Here is a 25,174-nt window from a genome sequence, read left to right as displayed (position 1 = left end):
TGGAACAAAAATTTAACTCCCAAACTCTTTGAAAGTGGGCAATCTGTAAATAGGTAATATGAATGACAATGACAGAGTGGTAAACTCCAATATGATATGTAATGTACAGTTTTATAAACTCACATATATTTGCATATTGATGCTAATTAACTTGAAAAGCTTTTTGTTTCAGGGAGAAGCTTGATTTTCCTATGAGTTCAATGACGAATATTTCAATAGAGAAGTTATTCATATAATGTTACATTTTTGAAGATTTTTTTCCAAGTGAATTAGTTTGCAAAACAAGTATAAAGGTATTTTAAGCACAGTTAGTTACTCTTTATATGAAAGGGAAATCCTTATGAAATCTTCAAACACTTTAGGCTACAGTAAAATTAAATATGCCAGGTAGTGGCTTACAGTACCTTCAAGATATAGCTATTGTTTATAACAAAATATAGAATTTAAATTTGATTTCATTTAACATTTAAAATGTATATTATTAATTTCAGACCTTGATTTTTCATTATCTTTTATCACTTTAATACTTTCCTGTGGATCAGCATATTTCAAAGTGCATTCTTGGGAATCCTAGTACTGCAAAAGTGCTGCAAAGGCATGTGTTATTTATCAAATAAGTTTGATAAAAGCTACATACTATAAGGAATCATTCAAAATTATTTTAGGTGTGATAATAACGTAATTTTATTTAAAAAGGGTTGATCTTTTAGAGTTGCAGGCTAAAGTATTTATGAATAAAATGATGCAATTTCTGGGATTTCTTTCCACATACTTTGAAAATGCTGAAAGAGGATGCAGTTGGAGATGGGGCTAGATTAGTCATGGGTTGATGTTACTGCATTTGAGTGATGAATACATGGGGTTCATTATACTAACCAGCCTACATCTGTGTGTATTTTGTATCTATTAGAACAAAAATTAAAAAAATAAATAAATAAAAGATGCGTATCTCTTAAAGATTTTACAGTACACACCAGAGCTATGAGGTGTTCTGGGTAAGAAAGTCATTTGTTTATCTGGGCTTCTCCCAGACTTATTGATCATGGACTGTTCTTTTCAAGGAACACCTGCTAATAGCTCTCCTGGACATTTGGGAACAGCTATACAATAGTAGAACTAATGTTTTTCCATGTATCATTGTCCATGATACTTCCAGGCTTCTAGCACATGAATAGTTTTATTTACATGTTGAAAACCATTAAGATAAAAATGAAAAATTAAAAAAAAATTTTTTGTTATTTCTAAATTCTAACAGGTGTGAGGTATCCATAGTATAACATCTGATTAACTTTTTTCAATTTCATTGAGAGTAATTTTGTATATAAATATGTCAGAAATACTGTTAAAATACAATTTCAGAAAAAAATGAACGATAATACATATTTTGAAAGATAAGAGCATTTCTTGATGGACTATTGGCCATAAATTTAGTTAGAGCTGTTTAATAGTTGAGTGAAAAGCTCTTTAAAACACAAAACTCCAAATATCATTATCCACATCAATAATTTTACTTTATATTTTTAATCCTAAGTTTTTATAAAATTTAATAATTTGTTAAAATCCTATTTGCATACCCATAAATTATTTCTCACCCTGGAAAAATTATATTAGATAGAAATAATTCTCAAAATAATATTCTATAATAGCTAAATAAAATTTATATTTTATATAAATGCTTGATAATTCTGCATGTCAGAAGCTACATTGTACTTTTAAAATAATAATTTACTTAAATATAAATTATATTTATTAAAATAATAATAAGTTAATATTTTAAAAGTAAGTTACAGATAGCTTTTTAACTTTGCATTTAAAGAGAGATAGCCTGTATTATTTATAGCTGTCCTTTCTAGTTATTTTAGAGACTAGCAAAATTTTTTATCGTTGACTTTAACGAAAATTCAAACAAGAATGTTTGCATTCATTACAATATACTGCCAAAAACTACATTAATTTCCACTGATGCCCATTAATTTGATAAATATTTTGTCATTTGTACCATTTGCACTGTCAAAACAAGTTAGTTATATCTTACTGACATTTTTGACAATTGCTTTAACTCTGGCAAAAAAAAAAAGGCATTTTATTTGCTTCAAAAAAATTCACTATTGTCTATTGAAAGTTTGAACCAAGCAAGAGAAGATTAGTACATGTCAGAAGTCTTGCAAGATTCAAATTAGGATCAATGGTAAGAAAAAAATGATTCCCCCAGGACTCTTTTATAGAAGTGCTCATATTCTATTGTAGAAAATATTATAATATACCTGCATAATCCGTTCTTGCATAATGCCCATCTTCAGATTTAGTAGTTGTAGTTGTGTTATCTGTGTTAAAAAAAATTAACAACGAAGATTGATTAATTGCTTCCTAAACATCAAATGTCAAATTTATATTATTCTTCTAATAGTACCTTCACTGTGATTAAGGAAATTTTATAACTATAGTTCCAAGCTACCTTTATGCAAAGACATATTTACATCAATTTGCTTGAGAGCGAATAATAAAATGGTATCAGCTTTCTAGAGTTTGGGGCAAAGAGAAGGTTCACAATTATAACTGAGATAAGGTGGGTAAAGGAATAACAAGTCAAAACCCAAGAAAATGTTTGTTTCTGAATAAGAAACAAAATAAAACATTCTCGTATATCCTGCTTTAAAAAATGTACTTGAGGGACGCCTGGGTGGCTCAGTTGGTTAAGCAACTGCCTTCGGCTCAGGTCATGATCCTAGAGTGCCGGGATCGAGTCCACATCGGGCTCCCTGCTCGGCAGGGAGTCTGCTTCTCCCTCTGACCCTCCCCCCTCTCATGCTCTCTCTCTCTCATTCTCTCTCTCAAATAAATAAATAAAAATATTTTAAAAAAATGTACTTGAAATATTTCTATTGATTCAATACATAAAAATGGTGTCATTTGTTTTTAATTTCAAGGTTTTCTAATAAATCCTCAGATTCTTTGCTAAAGACGATTTTGACTTTTTTTTTTTTTCTCTGTGCAAGGAGAATGTCTGCTGAATATTGGCTTCTGTGTTTACGGCATTGTGAAGATACAGTCCCGTTATATAGAAAAAGATATAGACTGTTGCTCATAGGCTCTCAAACTCCTATAATCACCATAAATGCTACAGTAGACTTTAGTATCCATTATAAATCAGAACTGTCTTCCAGAAAGGAAATAGCTTGCCTAATAAGGAGTTATCTTCACTTTTCATTTCTACACTAAGACTAGAAACATTCTTTGAAATGAATTTTGGTATAAACATTACCTTGACATCGACCCAACGACATGACTTCAATTTTCTCCTGTTTCTGACATGATGCTTCTTTGATTTGACATGCATTATCATAAGATTTCCCATCAGAAGCACAGAGGGGATTGAAGTTGGTTTGGGAACAGTCGATGTTGCACACACACCTAAAGGAAGAGAGAAATAAAAATGGGTGAAGGGGTTTAATTGTATGGTGATGGGTAGTAACGAGACTTATGATGGTGATCACTTTGAAGTGCATACAAATATCAATTTATAATGTCATGTGCCTGAAACTTGTATAATGTCATATACCAATTTACCTCAATCAAAAAAAAAGTAACATTAGTAGTGTTGCTATCACATTATACATTAAACACAGAGTGGAAGAATTGCTAGATTGGCAACATACAAGTCCACAAAACTGAATTGTATCCTTCCAGGGAAGTTCCTTCATTTTCCTACCAGAGATGAAAAGAAGCACAGAACTAATTGAAAATAATTCAAAAGATTGATAAATGGATAAAAAAAAATAAAAAGGGGAAACGCAGAAAATAATCATCAGTAAATCTCTGCCATTGGAACTTTTGAAACATGTACATAAACTTCCATGCTGATGTTGGCAGAATTTGAATAGGCTGAGGTAGCCATGAAAGTCTGCTTTACAATTTCTTCAAATGAGATCTTACTGTGTTACTTTATTCTCAGGATATTTGAATGGTGAGAGCGTGAGGAAAATGATTCAGAGGACATTTGCAAGAAAGTAAGCCAGGAGATTATTTGGAGTGTAATCAGGAGTTATATTTCTTCAGCTACATGAAGATGCACAAGACATGTGCTAAGCGGGAATCTTTGGTGGTCCTTAACTTTTGTTGGGGGGCAGCGCAAAACCCTTTGAGAATCAAATGAAAGGTATGGCTCTCTCTTCAGAAATACTCATACTCACACAAAACAACTTTTTTGCATAAAATTGCAGAGTATTTGTGGGCCGCTTGATGCCTGTCCCATGGATCCCTTTCCCAGATATACGCTATTTTTTCTAATTCTAGTTTTAAGTAATAAATACAAGTTGATTACCACTCATGATTTTAATACTTTTCTATAATATACATACAAATTTGAATTAATGAGAATTAGGTTGCCTGAATTAGAAGAATGAGATATTTTCAAGCAAACTTTATATGACTTTTCCTATGTTATCATTCTCTGTAGACAAAGTAGACTGTTTCACTCAGAATATTTTTATATGTGTGTAAATATGTTATTGCCTTAGAATATAAACTCATATTTTAGATTTCTATTAATTAATTTTCTATTAATATTTACATTATTTTTCTAAATGGATTATATGCTTCCCAAGGTGGTGAAGCACACATTTTACTTCTGTAGATCTTACTTAGAGCTGGGCATATAATATAATGATTACAATAACAACTAGCTTACTACATGCTGGGTTCTTAACATGCATTGCTTTATTTAATCTTTACAACAGCCATTTTATAGACCAACGATAGCGCAATTATAAGGTCAGAGAGCTAGTAAATTGTGGAACAAGGGCTACCTACGGGTATGTTAAAGCAACATATAACCCCTTTCCTCTCACCATAGGCTGTGTATTAGAATTTCCTGGAAACCTTTTAAATATACTGATTCACAAGCAGGTTTCTGGCCCTAATAACTCTGGGGGTAGAGCCTAGGATTCTACTTTTTTAGGCAGTCAGACTGGCACCAGATTCACTTCCTGGGAATCAGTGCTTGATCCATTTGTTGATTAAGTGAGAGAGGGTTTGTCTACACAACAGTGCTTCTCGGAGTGTAGTCCTTAGACCATCTGTATCAGAATTACCTAGATCTCTGTTAAAAGTACTGGCAGAAATTGTGCCAATGCACTTAATTTTTTTTTTTTTTTTTTGGTCAGAGAATTGCTTTAGGAACACTTGGTTATTTTTACTTTCGCATGCTTAGGAACAAATAGCTAGGACAGATGGTTACCATCTCCAAATGCATAAGTCATTGAGGAGTGGTGTTCCTACCTCGGTCGCGATGTAGCTGCTGAGATCACAACATTGTTACCTGGCCTGATTCCTGGCATCTGAGAGATCTGAGATTGAGAGTTGCCTACATGTTCAAGACTTTTTGGTCCTTTTCACCGTGCATTTGGGGAAGTTACTTTGTAGATGAGCCTTGTTTTCCTTAACAATCTGTAGTAAATAAAGAGGTGAGGAGACGGACATTGTGTGTTTTTTAAAAGTTGGTTCTAATTGCCTTCAAGCCAGTTTACTATTGTTGTGTTAGACTCTGGGGACTATCTCCTTGAAAGACACCAGCATAATTATCTGTTACTAACAGCAGAACAGACAGAAAGTCATATTTTCTCATCTATCTAAAAAGTAAATCATATAGGGTACAAGGGTATCTTCAAATTATTTTTAGTATCTGAGTTTATTAAACCTAATTAGTTCAAAAACCATGCAGGATTCCAGGACCATAGTCTGACACTCTATCGGTAGTCGCTAAATTATCTTTGTATTCCCTGCACCACCCAATACTTTCCATACACTCATCATTCAGTAACTGCATGTAGTAGATAAATAAATGAAATAAATAAATATAGTGACATGATCTTATATTCTTAAAAAAAGATGAAACTAATATAAATCATCATTACTATATTGTCATAAAAACAGACATAGAGTAGCTAACTAATTTTCTTGGCAGATATTAAGTGTTCTCACTGAGATCAGATAATGACAATAATAATAGTAGCTTACTTAATGATATGCTTTATACGCCATTACTCCTTTCATCCTTCTATCTCAGTGAGGTGGCTACTATTACTATCTCTATCTTACAGATGAGAAAATTGAAGCTTAGAGAAGTCACATAGCTTTTATGGGGAAGAACCTAATTTCCAATATAGGCAGTTTGATGCTGTTCTACATACTGTTCCGTACAGTGAAAAACAAGGCAAACCCAAATTCCTATTATAAACTAATTAAAGGAATACCTTGGATGACTAGACTTGAAAAAATAAGACTATGTCTACTCTTAGAGTATTTATCATGATGTTATGAATCTAAGTCATAATGCCTCTTAGTCTCTGTCTTCCCAAACAAGTGATCCAGACTTTTTAGTATCATAGGGATATATCAGTGAATATTCATTTGAAGGCATTCTGAACTAATACCCGGGAATTAGAACAAATAACAAATTGATATGAATTAAGTTAATCTGACTACTTAAGACATCAATTGTTTAGACTATTTTATCCTTAACAAAATTCTACATAATGTTGTTTCTACTTTTTTACAAAAATACAGGTTTTACACACACATACACACACATGCACACACACACACAAACTCTCCAACTGACTCCAAGTTTTAGCACCAAATCTTAGCACCAAGTCACTCCTTCAAAACTTTTAAAGAGCCTGGAATTTTTGAAAGTTCAGATTCATGGGGCAGAGAGATTTTGCATGTTGACACGAGTACACGAATTTGTGTGTGTGTGTGTGTGTGTGTGTGAAGAATGGGCTCTGTGGTGGCATTTACTACATTCTTAATGTGCCTGTTTATTAGTTCATACCTTCACTTTCTGCAACCTTCTTAAAGGCTATCTGTGTTTTTTACCTTTGAATTTCTGGAACCTAGTAGAGGGCATCATAGCAAGTCATCAATAAATGGTTACTGAATGAATTACTGAAAGAAAGGCAGGATAGACTTGGACGAAGTTAAAGAGATTAGTTTTTGTCTGGACATTAACACATAGGAGAAAGAACCAGTGATATGTCCATATAAACTCTCACTTAACTCTGTGCTACTTGGCACTTGAAGAAGGCCATCTGCCTCCTTTAATTTGTGTCCCACAGACAGAGGAGACAGAGCACTAGCCCATAGCGACCTCAATGACATCAGAATACAGTTGTGAAAGGGACATGTTTCACCATGCAGCTCACTACTTATATTTTGTGGTATTTGGGCGCAGTTTTTAAGAACCAGTATAATTTAAACATGGTAGTGACTTGTCAGTTTATTGCTGTTTCAAACCATTGAAAAATACAAGGCTCCAATAACAAGGTGACAGAATTATCATATACTGTAATGGTGAAATTGCAGGTCACTCTGTGCTTTAGCAGCTTATGTAAATTAATCCAGGGGTTTTCTTTTTACAGAAATGAAAGGCAGATATTTTTGAAAAACTATCCCTTCTTCACTGCTTTTGGCAAATAATTGCATTATTATTCATTCTGAGAGGAGTAACTAGTTAATTATAGCATGTCACAAGTATTTTATGTGAGCCAAGGATTTGTAAGCCTGAGGACTGCATGGATGCCTTTAAGGGTCTGTGTGTGTGTGTTTTCTTTCCTCTTCTTCTTTTTCCCAACCTATCTCAGTCTTTTGACATTTTGACACTGCGATTACATAGATCTCTTTTCTTCTAGGCTACAGAGAAAAAGAACCAGCCCTACTTGAAAATAATAATTTTAGGGTTTGTATGTGGAAATACTACCCTCTGAAATCCTTCAAAGAAAGTTAACATTGACTGAAAACCTTAGTTCTCTGAATTGTAAGAAAGAAGAGAAGCATCCAATAATTTAAAAAGACCACTTGATGGAGTAAAGAACTGAAATTATAGGAAGTGAAAGGTGATGTCTACGATGGCCCACATGCATTTATAAGTATCTCATGAATATTTTGGGGGCTTTACATTACCTTAGTTCCCTGCCTCTCTCGAAATGGCTCCTCCGAAGGTGTTCAGCAATGAGTTACGGAAACCTTTCCCTTACATTTAGGAATGCCTCATTGTCCTCCAGAGTGTGAGGATGCAAAAGCTGCCAGGTAGCAAATTACTTATTCATGTGTCTGGTGGGTGGCTGCCCTCAAATTTCACTAGATTTTGTCTCATCTATTAAACATGTCTATCACTTGTTCCTTTCCCAAGGTCCTTGACTTGCCCATTCCAAATTTTGTCCATACAACATCCCTAATCAGTTTTAAAGTACCCAATTGTACTGCAGTGAGGATGGCTTTCTGGGTTGTTTTGAACCTTGACTGGTTTCTTTCCCTTGAGCCCGGCTGTCTCTGGGGCTATTATGCAGACCCTTTCTAGCCTGGCCAGACAATGAGGTCAGGGCCACTGTCTGTGCTCTCCATCAGGACTGTAATGGATGAGCTGCATTATATTAATAACAGTGAAAACAGTGTGTATTTTTCATTCAAGACTCTTGTGATACTTTAAGCCCATTTACTCATTAACTCTCATGTAACTCCTTTTGATGGAACTTGATTATAATTATTTTATCTGTAAAGAAACTACAATTCAGGAATGACTGGGTTGTGAGGGAAAAAATGAAATAAGAGATGTGAAAATCCACTGAAAACAAAAAGCCTATAGAGTGTGGAAAGGCATTGACTGGGAGGTAATACTAGTAAGTCTGCTATATTGTTACTCAGGCGATATATGTGAGCTTGTTTATTTCTTTGTTTTTGTTTTTAAATTTGAGAAGGGCTATCCTTTTAGCTTTGAAATCTAGGATGATGGAATAATGCCCTTCTCCAGACATATTACCAAGGACTACAGTGAGGCTTTCCAAGGGGGACGAGAGTTATCTTGTACATGGAAAAAACTTAGTTGCCATTAATATCTATCTCTTTATAAGGAGGTAAAGTATAGAAGTTGGTCTATTAGATGGAAGCTCTTGGGACTATTGAGAAAAAGCCAAGGGCAACAAATAGCCAGTCAATGGATGTCTGAATGAAGAAAAATGAAGCTGAGAGACCCTTCCCCGGGGTGGTGTCAGAACTTTCAAAAACAGAATTGCCTATTGAACAAGTGCAACAATTCCTGGGTAAAAGACTGATGGCCATGTATCAGAATGATGTCTAATACAATAAAGGTAGATGAGGAATGGGACTAGAGCCTGGAATTTGGTATCAGATAGACCTGTGTTTAATGGAGGCTTGATCAGTTACTGTATGGCATTGAACTAGTTACTTAACTTCCCTGAGCCTGCGAAAATGGAGCTACTAACTCAAGATTGTGGGGATTAAATGGAATGAGGCACATAAATTGCTTAATAAAGTTTCCGAGAAGTTGTAATTACCCAATAATTATTGGTCATCATAATTTTTGGCTTAGTGGTTTCTAATCTTGGATGCAAAGAAAAATTTTCTGTGGAATAGTTCGACCTTGGGCAGCAACGCAGAGATTTCCACTTAGGAGGTCTCGTGTGAGGCTGCAGTAACTAACTGGAGTTGTCAAAAATACTGCAGGGGATTCTGATGTGCAGATGTGGTGAGCTGCAATTACAGAAAATGCTCTTTCTCACCCTCTAAGACTAAGAGACTTTCTAATTTAGTGTATGTTACATCCATATGAGAAATTCTGATGCGTTGGGTCTGAGGTAGGACTCAAGCAAAATTTTCAGCAAGTTCCTTGGCTCTTTCTGAGACAGATAGCTTGCATAGCCTATTGAGAAACCTCAAATATTTTGGCTCGAAAACACCCTTTTTTCTCTGCCCTTCATTCCAACAGAAGGAATTTAATATTCTCATTTAATGTACATGATTCAGTGACCTGCGGGAAAAGGTTTTCCTCCATGTGCTATAGGTGACAGGTATGTGGTGTCAGATGACAGGGACAGGTGCCTACATGCACTGATACAAAACCATCATTGTTGGAGCCGTTAGCAGAAGTGATTCACCAAGTAAAACCAAGGTAGAGTGGTGGGAAAGGACGTGAAGCTATGGAGGGGCTCCCCTGTGCCAGGCGCTTAGCTCCAACTTCCACAATACTGCCAGGTTCTAATGCTTATGAGATAGGGAGGAAAAGGAGGAAACTGAACTATGTCCGAAGGTGAGAGGGATTTAACAGATCTGGGATGGAGCACATGAAGTGGGGAAATGTGCGGAGGCAGACCCCAACATGGAGCTGGGGAGCTGCAAATCAATCAGTCTGATTGGAATGAACTCTTCTCAACCAAAGTGGCAGGATACAGCACCCTAGACAGATTGTAAAGGGGCTCGATTCCACCTAAGGAGTGTGGCCTTTATCTTCTGCATGATGAAGAGTCCCGAAAGCTTTTTGAGCACAGGGTGATAAGAAGGTCAACATGATGGAAGGGGTGTTTTAGGGAGATTACACTTGGAGGGGAGTGCAGGCGGAGGGACTAATCACCAGGCTATTGCTGTGAACTTGGGGGCTAGATAGGAAAACTCAGGGCAGCGGTGTTCACTCCAATGAAGAAAAGGAAGAATCCATGGCGCTTAGTGGCTCCATACTTAAGGTGTCTTATAACGACGTACTAAGGCACAAATGTCACCACCATGCCCTTCCTGCTCTACCCTTTCCTGCTTTTTTCCTGATTTGTGTTGTGGTCCAAAGAGGAAACTGATGCGAGGGGCAGCTGGGCAGCTGTGTGTGGGACTCAGGAAGGCATGATTTCCTGGTAGGGAGAGTTTTCTTTCTTTGCTGTTGGGACAGGGGCAAGCAGAGTTCCATCATGATAGCTGTATTATGTCAGCCCCCTTATCTGCAGTTTAAGGAGAATGATTCTTTGTAGTACTGTGTACCCTGCCCGATTCCAGGACTGGTTTAAGATGACTGCAACAAAACTGGCGGCAGGTACCTATTAATGCCTGCTGCCTCGGAGAGCAAACGAGGCTCCCTCCAAGGCAGCAAGTGACCCCACGCCCCTCTTCCATGTAGACAATACAGCTGAAGCAGGGTTTGACTGGAGCTCCCTTTTCGTGTATCATGCTTGCATTTTCCTCAGGATTATTTTTTCCTTCTTGAAGTAGCTGCATTTACATCTTAAAATAATCAAAGTAAACAATTCTTCTTACTCATATACATTTTTAAAAGCATCCTGAAGCAAAAATCCCTCATTAGCATTATGTGTACGCTCTTGCTCATTAAGCTGGAAAACATATTCAATAACCAAGGGTGACTCTGCGATTACTAAGAAGTGCGGTCTCTCTCTGCTTGGATGGCTCTTACTACACAGCGAAGTCAGAAAGCATGAAAATCCCAGAATAAAAACTTGGAAGTTAAAACAATACAATGAACTCGACATTTGAATAAGGAGATGTACTGAATTCCCACTCGCTCCTTTCCGTCAGGATCCTGTTGCATGTTCTGGCACTTTCCTTCAGGCCCAGCTGCAGGATTCCTACTTTGCAAACTGGCCTTCCGGTAGGCTTTCGACCGACCAAAGACTTTCAGGAATAAATATGTATGAACATCATTACAGTCTAGATTTTCCACAAAACTACAATTTAATATCATACCCTTGGATTTCATCCATGAGATATAAAAAAAATAGATGAATACTAGCTCTGCATTGTGATAAAACTGCTAGTTTGAAAATATTGTTCAATACATTGTTCAGGTGGTTTTCATGATAATGGTTTCAGGTCCTGGCCTGAACTCATTCCATTCATAATTAAAATTTGCATTACATGATCTCCCTTATGCTTATGTCATCCTTTATTTTTCATTTATTAGTCTAAGGGTCAATATAATTTAAATTTGTTTTTAAAATAACATTAAATATACATTATAACATGCTATCAAAAATTTCATTATGTGAATAATGAAAAAATATAATAAAAATATTCACAGGGGGGTGCATGGGTGGCTCAGTTGGTTAAACGTCTGCCTTTGGCTCAGGTCATGTACCCGGGGTCTTGGGATGGAGCCCTGAGTCCAGCGCCTTGCTCAGCAGGGTGGCTGCTTCTCCCTCTCCCTTTGCCCCTCCACCCAGCCCATGCTCTCTCTCTCTCAAATAAATAAATAAATAAATAAAATCTTTAAAAAAAATTCATGGGGATGCTATGTTGTAACCCTACAAAGGGAAGGTGGGAAATATGACTGAGGAGGGAGGATGCCCTAACCTTATCTGTAATGTTATGGTTCTTAAGAAACAACTAAAAGTAAATATGCTAAAATGTTTGTATTTGTTAAAACTAGGTGGTGAATGTCCATGTGTTATATTATTATTATTTATTTATTTATTTATTTATTTATTTGCGAGAGAGAGAGTGAGAGACAGAGAGCATGAGAGGGAAGAGGGTCAGAGGGAGAAGCAGACTCCCTGCTGAGCAGGGAGCCTGATGTGGGACTCGATCCCGGGACTCCAGGATCATGACCTGAGCCGAAGGCAGTCGCTTAACCAACTGAGCCACCCAGGCGCCCCTATTATTTTTGATAATTTCAAAATAAAAATAAAAATATGAGATTAGACATTTTGCTTAAAATGATTAAATTACCAAGCTTGGTAGATACTTTTTTTCACTGATTTGATCTGGATAATTTATTTCTAAATTATTTAAACAAAATTTAAAAAAATATATGTATATGTATGGAGAAATCCCAGTGGAATAAAATCACATTTCTTTGTAAATAACTACTTAAAACTGATCTTCTGTCCGTATAAAAATGACTTTCAAGAAGAGTTTATGATACGAAGAGACTCATCTCTGTGTTTCTTCCTCTCTCCTCGTCTTACTTGCTCGCCCACTGAAATGTGAAACTCGTGAACACATGGTGGCATTTTCGTTAACGGGCCCAAGCCAGCATTCTTCATTGACTTCCTGCTGCATTGCCGGTGAGTTTTGATTGCTCCGAAGCAGGGCTATATGGCAGTGCTGTCGGCCAGGAATAGTCATGAGCTATTCTGAAACCCTTGGGATGAAGGACTCTCAGTTAGAAATGTTTGAACATTTTGCCTTGAAATAAGAATACTGTAGTTTCTCAAAAACATTAAGCTTAAAAGGTAAGAAGGGGAAGGAGGTATGCCTGCCTCCCTGCGGCCAGCTCCTGGGGAAGGTCCTGTTGTTGAAGGTGTTGGGAGGGCTGCAGCCATCGCTGCTGTTCTTTGTTCATTTGTTTTCTTTGCCCTCTTAGGCACATTCATTTTCATTTATCACACATCTCATTTAATTCAGTCTAATCCCCTCAGTGCAGTTGAGCACCCACTTGGTGCGAGGTACGGGGCTAAACATCAGAGACGCCAAGATGGCTCGGGTGATCCCTACTGGCAGCAGAGATCACAACTAAAGGAGAAAAACAAATATCTGTACAACGGTGTCATCAGAGCGAGACTTTGTGGGAGTGAACAGCAATGTTTTGAGAGCACTGAGGAATAATGACTTCTACCTAGAGGCTCTAGGAAGGTCTCATAGAGAATGTGACTCTTGAACTGGAAGTTTAAGGGGAAGTAGAATTTCCACAGATAGTTTCCATGATGACTCGTAGCCAGAGGACTTTGAAATCCATTACTGCACTGAGGATACCTCCCTAACAACTCATTTCTCGTTCTCGTCCCTCAGCGGATGCCTCTCTTATGTGTTCATGTATACAGTAAGTGATACATCAAAACATTTTTCTCCTTCCCTAAAACTCTTGCGTCACGTTCCATGTCGGAAATGACGGCATATGTGTCCTCTTTGGGCCCCAGAGCCACAGAGGCTTCTGGAAGTCAAGCCAGGCCATTGAAAGAACCCCACTCAGGAGTCAGGGCTCTGGGGTCTGGTTTGGATGATATCATTCTCCACCTGCTGGACCTCTGGCTGCAGGATACTGAAGGACAAGCTGACCCAGTAAGATGCTGTCCAGGGTGGTCAGCTCTAAAATTCTGACACTTTGTTTCCTGATACTCATATTATTAATTATTTCCATTTATCTAGCACATCCTTGCCTTCCAATCATCCTACAGTCTTTGCTGCTGCTTCTCTGCTAAAGCCTCTATTAAATGAGTTTGACATTCATCAGAATGCTTCCTTCCTAGGGCGGATGCTTCTGCTACTGGGTTGTTTGCTCTTTCATCATCTATAGCCTTACCCACGTGCCCTCTGACCTGTCCAGCATTACACGTCTCTGCAGCTGAGCGGGAAGAATATGGACTCATGAATTGTGTAATAAGGGCCTCAGCCCACTGTTTGTATCTAATAAATGATGAATAAATAATAGACTTGAATTAAAATCTTAATTCTGCAAGTTGACACATCTGTCAAAGGTGGAAAATAACTTCTGGCTCATAATAACACCTACCCCAAAAGGTTTTTCTGAGAGTATAAATCAGGAAGAATGGAAGCAACTTCATGGGATATTTGGTGCATAGCAGGTTTTATCTCTTCCCTTGCTCACAGAGAGTTCATTCTTCCTTTTGTATTAGATTAGTCTAGTCCTTGCCAGGCTGGCGACCAAACGACAATATTTTCCCACATACCCTTAATTGATCAACTGCAGATAAGCTTTGACCCAGTGTGGATGAAAGAACCACTTGCCATCCATATTTATCTAAAATCTATAAATTAAGGTTTTTTTCCTGCCATATTTGGAAGTACAAAAAGATTAACATCTCTCTCGCTCTCTCTCTCTCTTTTTTTTTTTTGGTTAAAAAAGAAAGAAGCTATCAATAGATAGCATTTCTAATGTATTCTATTTTATTTTATTATTTTATTTTATCTTGGGGGGCGGGGGCAGGAGTGGCAGAGAGAGAGAGAGAGAGAGAATCTTAAGCAGGCTCCATGCTTAGGGTGGAGCCTGACACAGGGCTCGATCTCATGACCCTGAGATCATGACCTAAGCCGAAATCAAGAATCAGGCACTTAACTGAGACACCCAGGCACCCCTAATGTATTCTATTTTAAAGATGAGATTGTCCTCATCTTTAAGCATTGTCCTCTCGATCTTAATATCTTTAAATTTTGTGTAACTTTCAAAAAGTAGAAACCTATTTACCAGAATCATTTTAAACTTACTTATCTGAGTTACCAGAAATATTATAAATTCTTGTAAAAGTTTAGAATATCATTATACTGAATAATGCTAAAAATAAGTTAGTTTCACTCCTACCTTTTTTTTAGCCCTTGTTATCTCCATCCTCTTCTTCCTTCCCTTTCTCTCTTTACTACTTGCTCTCTCTCTAAAGTGTACAGTCTAAGTTCTTAGGAAAACACTTCCTGCCACTGATGGAGCTTACCATGTAACAGAGAAGCTTACTGTTCAGAACATAGAAAGGTTCAAAATTTCTGCTAATAATGTAGAAAAACATTTTTAAAATATGCTTTCTATTAAGACGATGTAAATGTATTTATTTGCGAAGACAAAATAGATGAAATGAAAGAGAAATGAATCTACTTGCTTTTAAACACAGTAGAAACAAACTCAATTTATAGATTTCAGATAAATATACAGAGCAACATGCAAAAGTCACATTGAATTCTTCTCCTCTCATTCATTTTTTCATGCTAGAGTTATTTGCTAATGGTGCTATTCTTTTTACTCTAATTAAAATGTCTGCATTTCTGTTCTTAAGCATGGCTGTGCAAAATGGTCCTGCTCTTGATTTCATCTCGGAAGGTTTTTTTTTTTTTTTCAAGATTTTTATTTATTTATTTGTCAGAGAGAGAGAGAGCACAAGTGGGGGGAGCAGCAGAGGGAGAGGGAGAAGCAGGCTCCCCACTGAGCAGGGAGCCCGATTTGGGACTCGATCCCAGGACCCTGGGATCATGACCTGAGCTGAAGGCAGACGCTTAACGACTGAGCCACCCGGGCGTCCCTCGGAAGGCTTTTTAAGCTGCATAATCAAATGTGAACTTTCTTTTAGTAATAGCGAATGGCCACTACAGGAACACGATTTATTTTTTAAAAGAGGATTTTGAATTACTTCTAAGAGGAGAGATTGTTTTAATGAAACCAATAAGCTATTGACTATAACAAACACGAGAATTATCATAAGTAATTACTTGAAACTTGGAAATTGATTCATTATTTTAACTTTGTTGTGACTATTATATATAGTATATATTAGGAATTTGATTTATCCTTACCCATGCTATCCTATCCATTTCATAAATTGTCAATCTTCTATCTTAAGTAAGTTATATTACAATCTCTTTGAATTAAAAACAATACTTACTATTATCATATATTATCTTTTATTTTCTTCAAAATAAGTACCTTTAAGTGCCATACTGTAAATGAGCATATCATAAAGCATAAATAAGTCCTATTTAAATAAATCAGCTTATAGTTGATTATAATTTAAAATCATTGAATACATGTATTCTACACCTTTTTCACTTACAAATGATCTACCGAGGTTTGACGGTTGTCATGCAGGCAGACTTGGGGCTTGCTGAGATCATTATCAGGTACATATCAAGGCACCAATGGGACCAATGCCAACAATCCATACAGGATGCTCTCATTATTCATCCAGATGTTGTATCAGTCAGGGGTCCCTTCAACATGAGCTGGCGTTCAAGCTTATATTTTCCTTGATGAAATGTTAGCCCTAAATAAATGAACTGTTCTGAACTCTAGTTTGGGATTTTTCTAATATGAAAAAAAAACAACAACACTTTTTAAATGCGAAGTTCTAATCAAGGTAACATAATATAATTAAAAATACACAAAACTTCTAGAAAGAAATGGGATGACTTTAGCTTTGTATTTATACTCCTAGATCAGAGAGTAACTTGGATCACAAGAAATTCAAAATACTGTACTGAGAAAAATTATCAGTAAATAAATTGGAATACCAAGGTATAGAAAATTAGTAAGAGTATATAGAAATTAAAAATAATCTTTTCTGGAATATAGATAAAAAATTAGGGACTAATCCAGAATTAGGACATTATAATGCTCAGAATCAAAACAGCTAAGGATATGTATGCACATACTCTATACTATAAGTCACCAGGGAAATGAAAGGGCCTCTCAATTGCTCTATTTCTCCTCTGCCTCCCTTGAGTTGGTTCACAGCACAGCCCAGGTGATGCTTTTAAAATGTAAATAGGATCAAATCATTTCCTTGCTCAAAACCCAGCAAAGCCTCCCCATCAACCTTAGAATAAAATCTATGGTTCTTACTATGGTTGATGAGGCCCTGCATAATCTGGCCCTTGGCTACCTCTCCAATTTCATTTCTTGTCCATCTTTCCCACCTTTTCCCTGCTCCAACCACACTGGATTTTTACTGCTTCCCAAACACACCATATATACTTCTGCTACGGGATATTTCACTTGCTCTTCCCTCTACCTGGCATGTTCTAAATAATGTACTAAGGACTTCTTTACAGAGAAGTCCTCCTCAACTACCCTATCAAAATCAGCACACTTCCATCTCTGAATCCTGACATTATATTGCATATTTAAATTGCCTGTTTTCTCCACTTCAGTGTGTACTATGTGTAAAAAGCGACTTTGTTTTGTCTACTGCTGTTTTTTTCTCAGGCCTAGAACAATATCTGACACATAATAGGCACTCAATAAATATTTGTTAAATAAATGAATAAATAAATAAATATACTTCTGACTTTAAAATATGCTTATATTTTAGTCACCTAGACAAAGTTTTGATTTGAATTATACGATTAATTAGATCGATGCATATTATTTTGCTTCAATTATCAGGAAAAGTATTTCTGATTCTTATATACAATAAATATTTATTAATTTCTGTTAAAGTTGTGCAGTAAATATTTCCTAAATAAATGGAATGCCACCATGTACAAGTTATTAGACAATGGTACTTATAAAAAAAAAGAAAAGGCCAACTCTGCCTGTTAGTTGGATTGAGTTGTTTTTAACATGTTTGATAGATTTCATGTCCCAAGAATCAGTCTCCAGTAAGGGTAAAGGTCCCCACAGTTTGACAGCCTTAGGCTTCATGCAGTACATACAATTAGACTTTTCATTATCTATGTACATTTTTGGCAGTGAAATCCATACTATATAATTTCAATCTTTTTTTTTTAATTGCAATGCTTAAAATGGTGTGGACTCCCCATCTGTTAGAATCTTCTTATTCTGAACAAAAACTCAAATCAACCCTCTTTCTTTTAATGATTATTTAATTTGTACCAACCTTTGTTATTACTATCCTTAACATCACCTCTTCTTTAAAGTATGAGTCAGCGTTTACTGCAGTGGTAGAGAATGATTGAAAGCTACTCTCTGCCATAAGCCTTTGCCAATCAAGCAGTTTCTTCATCCTTAAGTGATTCAATTTATTTGTCTAATTTAAGTAATTTGGTCATTTGATCATTCTGATCTGAATTCCAATTATACTTATATCAACAGATCTATTTCATTTTAAAGATGCAGCAGTAACCACTAAAAACTGAATAAACCTGGGCCTGTACTGGTTAAAAGTGCTCTCTGTAGGTTCAAAAATTTAGATAGAACAAGGAGACAAATATTTATCCATGTATTGCTTATATTACATGCAACTATTACTAAATCAGGAGGCATGTTAAATACTACATAAATATCTTGGAGTGAAAGACTTTGCATTTTCACAGACATTTTTTTTAATTTTACCTGTGGTTTCTGGAGACTACTATTTATAGGGTCTACTCTGCAGTAAATGTGGGTAACCAACAAGCAAATGCAACAAGCAATACCTTCTTTTGCTTAGCAAGATTTCTTAGGCAACAGCAATGATCTACTTTTCGGATACATATGTTGTGCCCAGGCAGCCAGCATGTGGCTAGGGTGGTTTTTAGGGAATACTAGGGATTGGACTATATGTTGCTATATAAAGTCATATTTACAAAGATGATTTAAAAAGTTAAATCTAAAAATTGTAACTGTGACTTGTTGGAATATTATTGTTGACAGAGGGACATTAGGATGTATGAATAGCATTCTGGAGGTTGTCGTTAAACTTTTCTTGCCAGGCTAGTCAGGACTAAAAACTGGTTACAGGGTTTTAGATATTAATTCTGAAGGTATTCCATTTGGCTACATATTCTGCAACATGTGTGTCCCTTTGAAAGAATTTATGATTAAAGGCTGAAACTGGGGCAAAATTGCACAGTTTATAAACTAGTCTATTTCTTTAAAGGCTAAAGAATGATCATCTTTTTGATAATGTTTTTAAATCTCAGGAAACAAGCCTATGAAATATACTTTACAGGAATCTTATTTAAGCAACCTATACTAAAGAAAATATCGACTCTATTTTTAAAAGAATAATCTATATGCAGGAAACAATGGTCATTTAATAAGTAGATCAAAACATACGAGTAAGTGTGACATTTAGAGGACAGCTCCTTTCTATGGAAGGTGCACACCATTTTACTTGGTATCATTTTCAAGACAGTGGTACGAGAGCTGTCAGGTGGCTTGAGAGACTAGGGTTCATCCTCTTTTCCTTGAAGCATAAAGCCCGTGTCCCGAAGTGGTGGTGGTGTCTTGCTATAGCATAGCGCAGTGTCATAGCTCCAGCAGTCACTTTGTCAGCCTAACCCAACTGCACTGTACACTTGCAGTCATAGATAATGAAAAGTTTCACAGGACAAGATTTTAAAATGAATGTTGGTGGAATATAAGGGCTATACAGAGATGAACCAATATATCTATACCATGTCTTGAGTCACACAGGAGGATACTCACTTTTTAACTTATCAATTCTAAAGACTGCTTTCAATGGAGAATGATGCTGGTACCAAGTGTTGGAGTGGTGGCCATATCATAAAAAAGAACTTGCATATGGACCAAAGATGATAGAATCCCATGAATTGAGAGGTAAGATTAACTTAACTCTGTTAACAAATTATTAGAAACATGCAAAGATGTATTAGACTACAGGGAACTGAATGGGATGATTCGCATTTCCAGTCAACATAATCGAATTAGTGAATATATATCTTCCTTCTTTTATTACAATTCATAATTAGATTAGATTGGTCAAGGCCCATTTACTCGTTCAATCTTTTTGAACACTATGGTTTGACCATAGTAACCCAAAACTCTTTGACAACTATCTGTGTAAAGCATTCAATCAAATAACTAATATAATTTTAATCCCATGCCTTATCTACTGGGACATGAACTGTGAATCACTGATCCTCCTGGTCTGAGAGCCTGCTCTCAATTGGTGAGATGAACCTAGGACCCTGTGAGTTCACCTCATGGCCTTTCACACTTTCACACATGCTCTTTTACCAGCTGGTTATTAGAAGTTCAGTGAAATTGGACATTTCTCTATTTCAGCCAGCAAGTGAGATTCAGAGTCCAAAAGGTGACTCCCTCAAACGGAGGAAGAAGAAAGAAACTAGGTTACATTTTCTTTAACATTACCAAATTTTGTATCTTCCACTGGATAATAATAAGGCCGCATGGCAGAAAGCTATAAAAGAAAAATTACAAAAGGCAGAATCTTGATATACTCATTTGTTCAGTCATTTACTCAGTAGATTTGTGTTAAACATCTAACTTGTGGCCTCATTGTTTTGTTTTCTTTTGTTTTGTTCTTGTTTTTTGTTTTTTTGGACACAAGGTAAACATGCCTCTACCTACAGTTAAGGGCAAAGGGCAAAAAATTAATTAGAGAGTGCTGTTCTAGAGGCATGGGCAAGGTTGAGAGATTAACTGAGTGTGGATGTGGAGTGTCAAGGCTTCCTTGAAGAGGAATGGAAGTTGATAGCATTTAGTTGGGCTCAGGAGTGGGAGACAAATCTACAAACTGAAGGGAAGAGCTTGTGCCCAGGCACAGAGGCATGAAGCCTCTGCTCAAGGAGCTGCAGGTGGCTTGGTAGACCTGGAAGTCCTGTGTGCCAAGAAAGGAGTAGAGTAAGGTTGCAGAGGTAAGTGGAGTCAGATCATGGGTAGATTCACGACTGGCTAGGGACTTTGAACTTTACTGGGAAGGCTCACAGAACTTTGCAGAATGGAAGCAGAAGAGTAACAGGGGTAATGGGAATGGGTTGGAAAGATGGGGCCAAGAAGCAGGGAGACCCGTTCAAAATCCACGCACCCATATAGAGGAGAAATGGTGAGGCCTGAAAGATCTGGTTACCTCTGTAACCAGCTGACCCTTCTTTTCCTCTTTTCACTTTCTGTGTTAGTATTCTTTCCTGGTTTTCTTGTTCTTCTCTGGTCCACCCTTCTCAGCCTGTTTAATCTCTCTTTTTCTCTCTCATACTCTGCAGTTTGGCATTCTTCAAAGCTCAGTCCTATTTTCCCCTTCCTTCTCTTTTCATTGTGTTTCTCTAGGAAATCTCTTCTATTCACCACCTGACAGGTTCAAATTTATTTTTCCAGCCCAGAATCCACTAGAATCCAACCCCTGAAGTCCAGCTGCCTACTTGACATTCCCACTTAGGTGTGTCACAGGCACCATAAATTAACATTAAAAATTAAACTCTTGTTCTTTTTCCAGAAATTTACTTCTACTTCAGTTTTCCCACCTACATCAACCACATGAGCAAACCAGAGCTGAAAAAGCAGCGTCAGTGCTTCCTTTCTCTCTTACCTCTCACCAGATCTACTCCTCACTCACTCCACTGCTACCTAAAATGGTGAGCTTATCTGAGATGACAAACCTCTGCTTATTGGCAGAGTGAGAGCAACGGACCGGGGGTGGGGGTGGGGTGGGGTATGCGGGGTTGGGGGTGATTCACTATTTGATTCTGTGAGGATGATAAGTTCTGTTCAAGTCTGAAAAAATGCAAGCTCTGTTAGGGGCAATTTTAATTCCTCTGAGCCTCAGATTACTACTCTCGGTCAATAAACAGATATTCTTTCTAATTGGTAAAGTCATTAAAAATAACCAGAAAAAAATTCTATATAACTATTTTAGACTTTTCACTCAGAAAAAAATTAAAGAGGGTCCACATTTTCCCTTTGCTTATAAGCCTTTAGCTTATTCTTATTAGTTTTTTTAACCTTATACATAAAGATACTATAAATAACCACTTCCTGATTCTCCCTTCTTCTCAGTTTTGCAAACAGTTTTTGTTTATTCACACTCTGAGCATTTAATCTAATGTATTTGTCTTTCTTTCTCTCATTTTATTTTATTCAATCATTATTTAAAAGGGGATTTGATTGGTTTTGTCCAACAAAATTGGCATCTTGCAGTTATCAGTGTCAGGTGGGGATTGGCTGGGAATGACATTAGATCTTCTCTTTCTTTTCTCCCTCTCTTGCCCTTCCCCACTCAAGTCCCCTGATGATTTCTCTGTGAAACTTTGATCCAATTACAGTTACAGTTTTTCTATGAAATTAGACAAATTGTATTTTTGGTTTATTTGCTGTATTTTTTCAAAGCAGCAAAATTAACTTTGCTACATTTATGAAGTAGCCAGGATATGCTAAGATCTTAATCTTAATTCACTGTACCTATGGAATCAAACCAGTTCCTTCCAACCACAACAACAGCAATATTATTACATAATATTATTACTCTCTATTACACACCTTCACACAACATCTACTGTAATTCTTGGTATTTATTTTAAGGCAAAACATTCTTGGAAATAATTCTTCTGGAAGGAAATATCTGGTGAAATTTTATACCAACATTTACTTTGTTTTATTTATAGCAACACTTATTTTTTTTAAAGATTTTATTTATTTGAGGGAGAGAGAGAGAGAAAGCATGAGCAGGGGGAGGGGCAGAAGGAGAAAGAGGCTCCCTGCCCAGCAGGGGCTTGATCTCAGGACCCTGGGATCATGACCTGAGCCATGGGCAGACTCTTACTGACTAAGCCACCCAGGCGCCCCATAACATTTATTCTTATAAGTTAAAAAAAGTAAATAAATATGTAAAAGTCTAACATTTTATTACTTGTCACTATTTGGATGGTTATGAGCACTATCACAAAATATTGTGTTGAAGACTATTTTTTCTATTAATGATCATTTGCCAACTACTTGATTTCAATAAAAGAGGAGAGCCATTAAAACAGATGATGCCATTTTTTTTACGTTTATTATTGGAACTCTTAACATAAAAGATGTTAATAGATTACTGAACACAGAATCACTGAGAAGTATTAGGAATATCTTCACCTAGATATACTATGTAGAATTTGTCTCACAGTGCCTTCAGATGTTTAAATAATGGGCACTCTGATCTAACAATTTAAATTCTCAATTCTCAATCTAACAATTTAAATAACAAAAAATAAAAGCACATTGCATACCAGGAAATTAACTTCGACAATTCTGAGCTTAAGGAAGGAAAAGATAACTCTACCATAATGGGTGTACATTTAGAAAAAAATGTTAGTGTAAAAATAGCTTTCAGAATTTGTTTTCAGAATTGCTTCCTTCCTCTGAAATGATTATTATAACATGCACAAGATATTGCACTTATAAATATTGTCTTTTTTTATCTTTAGGGTTCTTGTATTTTGTATTGACTTTTCATGATGGTTTATCTATATTAAAGTTTGCACATTTTTCTTTACTGGGAATAAGAAGCATTTAGAAGTTGCTAGGTGGCAATTCAAGACGACAGAAAAAGTTACTCAAATAATTAAAATAACACTTAAATAAACTATGCTCAAAATGATCAGAACATTATATGGAGAACTGGTTTGGCATGATGAGAATTATTTTAAAGGCCTTCAGGTTTCATAATATGAAGAAACTTACTGTAATACTATTTTTGTTTGCTCATGCAGAGAAAGTGCTCTGTTTTGGAAACGTGTCTAAGCTGACACACACTAAAATAGTAGGTTTCATATGCTTCTAGGAAAGGATTGTGTTGGGAGCTCAACCAAGATGTTCTGCCACTAAAATAAAATAATAACAGCTTTTTTTCCAATTCTCTGAGAAAAACAGAATATTTTTTTCTGATTTGTAAGTTTTTCTCCTCCAGTTTTTCTTTTTTTTTCTTTCTTTCTTTTTTTTAGTTTCCTTGGTTCTTCAATTTGTAATTGGCATGGGCTGCTATGTGATGATAAAATGAATGAACCAAGAGTACATAAGAAAGAAATGAATCTTGTATGTGTTAATTCTCAAATATATGTTATGAATCATTATTCTTTATGTGTAGAAACTTGCATACATATAAAAAGAGTCATGTTTCTGCAGGTGAATTTCCTCCTAGTTCTTTTAATCAATTAAAATACCATTATTTCATGAGAATCTGCAAAGAATGTCATAATGTTCAGGTGCTCAAGCATTTAAGCACGACTGAGAACACTGAATTAAAATGTTAAATTTATTTATTAGGATTTTTTTTTAATTTTTTGAGTGTAAATTGCTATCCAGAGATTTTCAGCTATATTTGAGAATCATGGTTAAGTATGACGACAGTACTCTATACTGTTTGGGCTCAACGTTTTCTCTGAAATAGCAAAGAAAATTACAAAGAAGTTAGAAAACACATTAACTCATGTCTGTGTTGGGGAAGTTATTTTCAAAAAGCTTTATGTTAAGTGACACTCTTATTGGCTGCACATCTAATCTAACTCAAGACCTTGAAGATGGTCTCTGGTTTGCATTCCATTAAAAGTTTTTAATAAGATTTCAACAAAAAATAATAATAAAAAGCATTCCATTTCACCTTTGCTTCCCTTTAACAATTCAGAGTATCAATTATAACATAACCTTCATTTGCCTTGCAACCATCCCTGTGCTCTCAACAGCATATTAAATTGTATGTGAACACTTTAAGGGCAAAATAAATGTCTTGTTTTACTTTTTAACTTTTGTACCATTTTAAAGTGACCTCTCCAATGTGTAACACTCAACTATATCTACTGAATAGTATTTATAAGCACTTGTTTTATTTTACAAGCATTTTGAATAGTTGGAAAAGTATTTTAAAAAGTTTAAGAATACATAGTCCATTTTCACATCTTAAAGACAGATGGCATCTCTCCATATACAGGTGGCGTCTTTCTTTCTAAATTATCACATAATACTATTGTGGGATTGGCATAGTTGCTTAGTGAACTTCCTTTTATTTTACCAGTCACTGGCCTAGGAGGACTGATCACAGGATTCTTAGAAGAAATAGGCTAAGGCAAAATGTCAAAGAAAGAAAAAGGAATTTTGATTATTAAAAGATCCAGAGTTTGCCACCCCTTTGAAGGAGTGTAGAAATTAAGGAAACAAAATAAAATTCGAAAAGAAAGGAAAATGAAAATATATAGGAAAAGCTGAAGGATAAAA

At 36.1% G+C, this 25,174-nt stretch overlaps 1 protein-coding gene across 1 annotated transcript in view; it reads right to left on the bottom strand.

The window, feature by feature from the left end:
- TMEFF2 (transmembrane protein with EGF like and two follistatin like domains 2) overlaps nucleotides 1-25,174 on the bottom strand; it is a 226,238-nt gene that overhangs the window by 45,550 nt on the left and 155,514 nt on the right. Inside the window, exons 6-7 of the mRNA XM_006727832.3 lie at nucleotides 3,263-3,411; nucleotides 2,265-2,324 (exon numbers count right to left, since the gene is read on the bottom strand). Of these exons, the coding sequence (XP_006727895.1) occupies nucleotides 2,265-2,324; nucleotides 3,263-3,411 (209 nt within the window). The remainder of the gene's footprint in view (nucleotides 1-2,264; nucleotides 2,325-3,262; nucleotides 3,412-25,174) is intronic.

Source organism: Leptonychotes weddellii, chromosome 3 (genome assembly GCF_054177405.1).
Source record: "Leptonychotes weddellii isolate Sample4059 chromosome 3, ASM5417740v2, whole genome shotgun sequence".
Classification (NCBI taxonomy): Eukaryota; Metazoa; Chordata; class Mammalia; order Carnivora; family Phocidae; genus Leptonychotes; species Leptonychotes weddellii.
This window is presented reverse-complemented; position numbering and strand designations above follow the sequence as displayed.